We start from the raw sequence: 8,701 nt of genomic DNA, 5'->3' as shown, positions 1-8,701 counted from the left end.
AAATATGGACGATTTCACATACATTTTCCCAACAGAAGGGATTTTCCATAGGCTAGATATTGCTTTTGAGAAGTCTGAAATATCCAAACCCAAATGCAGCATCTCATTCCACAGAATCTGATGGCACTGCAGCCTAGAAATAGATCAGTAGCCTACCTAACCAAAACAATCGAGGCGTCTCCACATTATTCAGGTAGCGATAATATTAGCATAATATTGATGCTAATTTTGACAGTGAGATCTTGTCCTGCAGGAAACTGAGCAAAATAATCATCGACCAATCACATTGATTGCCGGTGTTGCATGCGTGAAAGTTTGCTGCTCCTTTAAGACTTTTCCCCCCAATTTTTTCTCTTTCCTCACACAACGGAGCTCTTTAAGCCCGGGTGCGCGACACAGAGCAGGCATTCATAGATGGGCAGCGCGAGCGAGGGGGCTAGGGAGTGAGCGCGAGCGTCACTTTGGAAACTCGGGAACACACGGACTCTCGTGCTAAGCGGGCGACCTCATTTTTCATTACTGAAGTAAGGCGCTTAGCTTTTGAAATACTTTCCTGTCTCTGCTGTTCTCTCTCTCTCTTTCTTTCATTTGTCAAATAATCAAGCCATAAAGTTAATCTAAATTGTGTAGTTAGAAATTATGTATTACACCTGCATCTTTTCTAAATTATTGTTTTATTTAAATTATTATACTATTATTATTAGGCTATTATCATCATAACTATTATCATATTACTATTGTTACATTTAAACTGTCTCTTAGGATAATCCTGCTGTGTTAAGTGGGCATCGCCTGCTCTGTTATAACAGGAGATGATTATCGTGACAGGCAGGAGAAATACATGTTTAATACGCATCCCAGTAAGATATTATATATATTTTTTGCAAGTGTATGCTACAGACTATATAGGTTAATACAAATAGGCCTACAGACATACAATTTCAATTATGAACCAGCTTTAAAGTTATGTATTCCGTTTAGGTGTGCCTTGTCGTAAACGGTCCTTTCGAAGTTATACAATTATTTCTAGACCAGTGAAAAATATAGTTTTAGATATAACGTCAGGGATTGATCGAGTTCAAGTTGAACTCAACGAAACTTTTCCCATTAACAGCAAACTTTGACTCCTTAATTACATCTACTGACTATCCCGACATTCATGACGCATGGAACTATTTTCAACGAGATGAGGCATTTGACAGTATTAGGCTTATTTATTCGTGAGTATTTACAGGTTGACTAATATACTCATTCATTGAGAGAAAGTTAGTCAACAAGATCATCCATTTCATAATGCGTTAAAAGCTGGACGTGTTCTCGTCATCTCTGATCAGTGGTTAGTGCCAACAAACTGTTCAATGCATACAATATTCTAGACCTGCATCAGAACTCAAACTCAAAGGCCAAATTCACAAATAGGTCATAGAATTGTCACGTTTTATTCAATTCTTTAGAGACAATTGTTTTGGAATAAATAAAAAAACTCAGATTCAGATAGGCTATGCCACATTTCTGGATATGTTAAAGTTTTTTAATTTTATTATAATAAATGAACACGTTACAACTAACTAAGGGAAAGAGACTACAGCATCAATCATGGGAAAATATTTTCGTAAATCAAGGGCAATTTATTGTTAGGTCAAGCGATAAGAAGGGCTTTGGAATCCACTTCTTTCATGTAAATGAATAGAAAAAGTCTAATTGATGGAAAGTTAGACATCATAAACACCATTTAAGAGGAATGTAGAGAACAATCAATATACTGTTTGCTACACAATATATATATATACAGTAGAGCCTATACTGACAATAAATTAGATACGAGTTTTCAATGTGGACGAGAATAAATTGGCATTTAACTCCTGCTTTAATAATCACAGGACAGACAAACCGTGTGTCTTTCATAGTTCTGAACTAATCTGAAGGACAACCTGGTGAAAATACTTTCTCTGTAAAGAAATTTGCTCATTGAAAAAAAAACTGTCCGATTGAATCACATAGGAACTCTGTTCTGGCAGCAACCAACTCGAATGACCGGAGTTGTCATCAATTATTGTCACCTTATATGTCCATTACAAACCCGTTATTAGCCTATACATACACGACATGACCAAAAGTATGTGGACACCTGCTCTTCGAACATCTCATTTCAAAATCATGGGTATTAACATGGAGTACGCCCCCCTTTGCTGCTATAACAGCCTCCACTCTTTTGGGAAGGCTTTCCACAAGATGTTAGACCATTGCTGCAGGGACTTGCTTCCATTCTGCCTGGCTCGCAGTCATAGTTCCAATTAATCCCAAAGGTGTTCTATTGTGTTGAGGTCAGGGCTCTGTGCAGGCCAGTCAAGTTCTTCCACACTGATCTCGACAAACCATTTCTGTATGGACCTCGCTTTGTGCACAGGGCTATTGTCATGCTTAAACAGGAAAGGGAATTCCCCAAACTGTTGCCACAAAGTTGGAAGCATAGAATCGTCTAGAATGTCATTATATTCTGTAGCGTTAAGATTTCCCTTCACTATAATTAAGGGGCCTAGCCTGAACTATGATAAGCAGCCCCAGACCATTATTCCTCCTCCACCAAACTTTACAGTTGTCACTATGCATTCGGGCATCTTCCAAACCCAGTCCATCGGACTGCCAGATGGTGAAGCGTGATTCATCACTCCAGAGAACACGTTTCCACTGCTCCAGAGTCCAATGGCGGCGATCTTTACAACACTCAAGCCTATGCTTGGCATTGTGCATGGTGATCTTAGGCTTGTGTGTGGCTGCTCGGACATGGAAACCCATTTAATGAAGCTCCCAACAAACAGTCCTTGTGCTGACATTGCTTCATGAGGCAGTTTAGAACTCCGTAGTGAGTGTTGCAACTGAGGACAAACTATTTTTACGTGCTATGTGCTTCAGTACTTCGGCGGTCCTGTTCTGTGAGCTTGTTTGTCCTACGACTTCCCGAATGAGCCGTTGTTGCTCCTATATGTTTCAATTTCACAATAACAGCACTTACAGTTGATCGAGCTGGCAGAGCAGACATTTTAGGAACTGACTTGTTGGAAAGGTGGCATCCGACGACAGTGCCACGTTGAAAGTCACTGAGCTCTTCAGTAAGACCATTCTACTGCCAATGTTTGTCTATGGAGATTGCATGGCTGTGTGCTCGATTGTATACTGACAGGTGTGGCTAAAATAGCGAATCCACTAAATTAATGGGGTGTCCTCATACTTTTGTATATATAGTGTATAAAGTTTCAATATTTTATTCTAAGTAGCCTGAGTGAGTGTCCTCCTGTCATATAAAAAGTAGGCCCATAGCCTCATATGCGGACGCGCAATTGGAGATCGTTTGTTGCGAGCGCAGTTACCCATACGGACATAGGCCTATTCAGATTAACATCTGTGCCAGAGACTTATTAATACGCTTCAACGTAACAGACATATGGTCCAGCTATTCGAGAAAATACTAGTAGGCGCGCTATTGCTGGATGAGAGGCACGAAAGGCAACGTCTAACCTGTATTTTGGTATTAATCAGAACCTTATTGACTAAAACGCACCAGTTAAATCTCTTTGCAAGATCACGGCGTTGCAATGCGATCCATTAGGCCAAATACGGCTGTAATTAAACACTGTTGGGCCGTGGCAAAGGAAGCATCATCACCCCACCCCATGCTCTTCTCCCTACTGACCAATGTAACACTATCATGGGGGCAACAGCTATGTGCGTGGACAGGATAACAAATCGGCGTACAGAAAGGAGAGGGGGGGGGGGGGGGTTAATTGTGACCACCAGGTGCACAACAGGACGTGGTTGAGGTATCAGATGAGATGGCACAGTCCCGCCAATGCTCTGATAATTCACCACCAGCAGTGTGCATGTCAGCGGAATAAATGTTACAAAGGATCAATTGGGCACTAGAGAGACAACCATTATGCATTTAACTTCTACAATATGACTGATTCAACGAGTAAATCAATTCCAAAACAAACAGCCTATAGTTTGTTATTACAGTTCACAAGTTCGCTTAATCAAAACGTCAAGGTCATGTTGGCCTACACAGGCGGGCGTTGATTCTATCGACAAAACTACACATTTGACCCCAATAGGCCTCATACAGACACATAGCCTATACTTTTTCAAACAGAATGTGTCCAATTCACACACGCGCATACACACGTACCCACGCGTTTTATATTTCCAGCGCCAGCCCATGTTTATCTAAGAGCTCCGAGGTATAAATCGAAGCCCTGTGCTGGTGCGGGCTCGTATTATTCCAACACTTTCTCTCTGGGGAGCTTGCAATAAGTGCCAAACCTTAAACAGTAGCTTGTTAGCAGGAGTCGAGGCCTGGGCTAGAATAACAGACCGTCTGCACTAATTATGGGCTTCAGATTCGCTTCTATATGTTTGCAGTTTTGCACGTTTCGTAATAATTTCTATTACATCCTTTATATGCTAATTCAATGAAAGTATTCTGAGCAAACAAGCTACAGCCTAGCCCTTTAGCCCTATTAGCTACCTGCATGTTCATAGCCCAGCCTACACAGGCTTAGCAGCCTACAGGCTATAATTAAGCAATATCTTATGAGGGGCTGTGGTATATGGTGAATATACCACAGCTAAGGGATGTTCTTACTCATAACGCAACGAGGAGTGCCTGGATACAGCCCTTAACGTGGTATATTGGCCATGTACCACAAACCCCGAGGTGCCTTATTGCTATTATAAACTGGTTACCAATGTAATTAGAGCAGTACAAATACATGTTTTGTCATACCTGTGGTGGTATATGGTCTGATATACCAAGGCTGTCAGCCAATCAGCATTCTGGGCTCGAACCACCCAGTTTAACAATATGTTCTATATTTCACTCACTCACTAGGGTATTGTTTTCTAATACATACTCTACTTTATGTCCTTTGCAGTATTTAGCTAAAGGACTACAATTTCAAAGACTGCAAGGGAGAGGACACTGTTCTACTGGAGCAAGAGGTGGGAATCAACAGGTAAACTGGGATCCACAATACGCGCTCAGCGTAAGATAACAGCAACACGGATGGAAAGAACTTTGATGAGGAATCCTAACAGAATTTTAGAACGTAGACTGAGAGTTGAGACTGACTGGGAGTTTATATAAAGGAGACCTCGAGTGACAGAAGCAATCCTTTAGTTTTAAACAGGAATAGTTTATATTCCTGAAAAAGGTTGAACTTCTTCATTAGTTCAGACATAGGGATAGGGCTAGGCTTAGTAGTTGAACACCCATAGGCCAAGAAACTATACCCTGTACACTTTCTGTTACTCACCTGAGGGAGGAAGCTTTCTTGGAAGAGGGGAAAGATGTCGGGAGAGGAGCAGAGTTTATCTGAGTTAGAAATGAGTCCGGGGGTCTCGGACGACGGTCACTCCTTGTCACCGGGTCACTTATCCAGTGCCGCAGGCGGAGGAGACTCACCCCTGTCCGGTCCGCAGCCCCAGCTGACAGGGGTCGGCGACGACGCCCTATCCGATGTAGCTGGCGGGATTTCCATCAAGTCCGATGAAGACGACGATCGCTTTCCCATTGGTATCCGCGAGGCAGTGAGCCAGGTGCTGAACGGCTACGACTGGACACTCGTACCTATGCCTGTGCGCGTAAACTCCGGCAGCAAAAGCAAGCCGCACGTGAAAAGGCCTATGAACGCCTTCATGGTGTGGGCACAGGCTGCACGGAGAAAACTGGCAGACCAGTATCCCCACCTCCACAACGCTGAACTCAGCAAAACCCTCGGGAAACTATGGAGGTAAGGGAAAGCGTTAATTACAGCGTCGGTCCGCTTTGATAAACAACAATAAACATCCAGGGTTACACAAATTCAAATGCGTTCTTAGTCACAACATTCTGGGTCAAAAGTTCAAAGCACACTTCATGCTACAGTAGCTTTGAATTATGGACCCATAAAACATAAAAACAACTTAAAAAGTCATAGATCTTAGATTTTTCAAGGCAGGTTCCCTTCTTTACAGCAATGAGTTTCTCAATCAAATTAGCTGAGATATGTTAAAATAATATTCTACCAGCTCAGAATAAAGCTTGTTAGAGAGTTGCCCCACCAAGGAATGTTGATTTAAGCCCTACAACCTAAAAAAAAAAAGAAATAATTATGTGGATTATGTAGCCTACAGAAAACCAAAAACATATAGTTATGCGTTTTTTTGTAATCACATTATAGTGACTGGAATGCCCGATTTCATAACCCACTTAATTCATGGTGGTTTAGGAGGGAGATGGCTGCAGTGGGAATTACTGAGGTTTTTGTAATCCCCTCATCTATATGTTTTAAAGCACAGACCATTATGGCAGATATACACTTTTACAGCCCTCTCATTTGTAATTGAGAGTGCCATATTAAAGAACCTACTATGTAAAAAGATATCCAAGATTTTACTGGCCAACAGGTTGAATGGCTAGTTCGGTCAGCCTTTAAAACACAGATATGGAGGACTGTTGCTAGGTCAGACGAGTGCGTGCTGATTGGAAGGCACAGAGAGGCTAATTCATTAACTTTATAAGGAGGCAACATTAATTAGATAAAGACTTGACCTTGAGCCCGCGCATGATTGTAAAATTGGCCAAGAAACATGCTCAACTGGGAGTCTAAAAGGTCAGTGTTTTCTCATGCCAGTCCCCCTGACTCCACCATCAGTAATATGGATTTATGTTACGTGCACAGGATGCATCTTTAGCCTGTGTCTTAATTTCATTACAGTCCAGCCGAAAATCCCCTAGTGTGGGCAGGTTTTCTGATGCAGCTGTGCAGATGGTGGATCCGATTTAGAACGAGATGAAAATCAAGTGAATGTTTCAGAGGCAAAATTGACAGGTAGAAATAATCTCCACAGTAGAAATATTGTCAATTGTTCTTTTCTAAAAATGCTTTAATGCTCAACAAGGGGAATAGCAGCATTTCCTATGAGTGTGTTGCCATTACACCAGTTAGACATTTTAAACAAAGTAAAATACTAGAATACTTAGTAGATTGAATATAAAAGGTGATATGTCCCAGTTGACACAGACCACCTGGTAAATAAAATGTAATTCTTCTTCTATTGGAGTTGGACAAGGTTATTGACCTCTGGAATGTGGAGGTGTGTAAGGAACCAGCACAGTGTCACTGTTATCTTAACACACATATTATGGTCATCATTTTATCAAAATACATGCTGTAAAATGTTCTCAGACTACTGTAATTTCCTCATTCAAACAGAATGGCTTACTACATTACAGTTTGACACATGCATAACCCTAATCCAGCAGCAGAAAACATCTCTACTTTAAGTTCCTCCTGGCTGAAATTAAAATGTTCTATCATTGGTATTTCAAAAACGATTTTCTCCCTCATAGGCTCTTGAATGAGAGTGATAAGAAGCCTTTCATCGAGGAGGCGGAGAGGCTGAGGAAGCAGCACAAGAAGGACTACCCGGAGTACAAGTACCAGCCACGCCGCCGCAAGAACGGCAAACCCGGCTCCGCCTCTGAAGCTGACGGCCACTCGGAGGGTGAGGTCAGCCATTCACATTACAAGAGCCTCCACCTGGACGTGGCGGCCCACGTCGGGGGGGCGGGGTCTCCTCTGGCTGATGGACACCACCCACATACTGCAGGTATGCCAGCCCTATCGATGCAGTTTGTCACACATCCCCATTCTAAATAATATACCACAAGCCAGGCTGACAATATCTCTGACATCTTTGCTTTGTGTCTCCCCACAGGCCAGAGCCACAGCCCTCCTACACCACCCACCACCCCCAAGACGGAGCTCCAGTCTGGGAAGTCGGGCGATGGGAAGCGGGAGGGCGGTGGAGCAGGGGGATCCCGTGGGGGAATGGGGGTAGGAGCGGAGGGTGGCTCTGGATCAGGGTCAGGCAAACCACACATTGATTTCGGCAACGTGGACATCGGTGAGATCAGCCACGAGGTGATGGCCAACATGGAGCCATTTGATGTGAACGAGTTTGACCAGTACCTGCCCCCCAATGGGCACCCGGGGATTGGACAGAGTGCTGGGTCAGCGGCAGCAGCAGGGTCCTCTGCATCTCCCTATGCCTACGGTATCTCCTCTGCCCTGGCCGTGGCCAGTGGACACTCTGCGGCGTGGCTATCCAAGCAGCACCAGCAGCATCATGCCTCACCTCTGGGCTCCGACCCCTCCAAGGCCCAGATTAAGAGTGAGGCCGGCTCGGGGGGACACTTTGCCGAAGCATCCTCAGGGGGTTCCCATGTCACCTACACTCCCCTCAGCCTGCCCCACTACAGCTCTGCTTTCCCCTCACTGGCCTCCAGGGCCCAGTTTGCAGAGTATGCTGACCACCAGGCCTCGGGATCCTACTACGCCCACTCCAGCCAGGCCTCAGGGCTGTACTCTGCCTTCTCCTACATGGGGCCCTCGCAGAGGCCCCTGTATACAGCCATCACTGACCCGTCCAGCGTGCCACAGTCACACAGCCCCACGCACTGGGAGCAGCCGGTCTACACCACCCTGTCGCGGCCCTGACAAAGACCGGGAGCAGAGGGCTCTGGTGCAGATTTGGCCCCAACGGCAGACCCACAGAGCGGAGGAGACCTGGGTTGGAGGCAGTGGGGAGATGGAATCCCCTTCTGGTCTGGCCCAGATGCAGGAAGGCCTGGAGGGTCCAAGGAGGAATGGAGATCAGATGA

At 44.3% G+C, this 8,701-nt stretch overlaps 1 protein-coding gene across 1 annotated transcript; it reads left to right on the top strand.

Annotated features, from left to right (window-relative positions):
* Positions 1-403: 403 nt before the first annotated feature.
* Positions 404-8,675, top strand: LOC139565523 (transcription factor Sox-10-like). Its single transcript, XM_071385935.1, has 4 exons — positions 404-524; positions 4,929-5,786; positions 7,388-7,647; positions 7,756-8,675. Exons 2-4 carry the CDS (start codon positions 5,344-5,346, stop codon positions 8,535-8,537), a joined length of 1,485 nt encoding a protein of 494 aa, XP_071242036.1. The 5' UTR covers positions 404-524; positions 4,929-5,343; the 3' UTR covers positions 8,538-8,675.
* The last annotated feature ends 26 nt before the right edge of the window (positions 8,676-8,701 follow it).

Source organism: Salvelinus alpinus, chromosome 36 (assembly GCF_045679555.1).
Source record: "Salvelinus alpinus chromosome 36, SLU_Salpinus.1, whole genome shotgun sequence".
NCBI lineage: Eukaryota > Metazoa > Chordata > Actinopteri > Salmoniformes > Salmonidae > Salvelinus > Salvelinus alpinus.
This window is presented reverse-complemented; position numbering and strand designations above follow the sequence as displayed.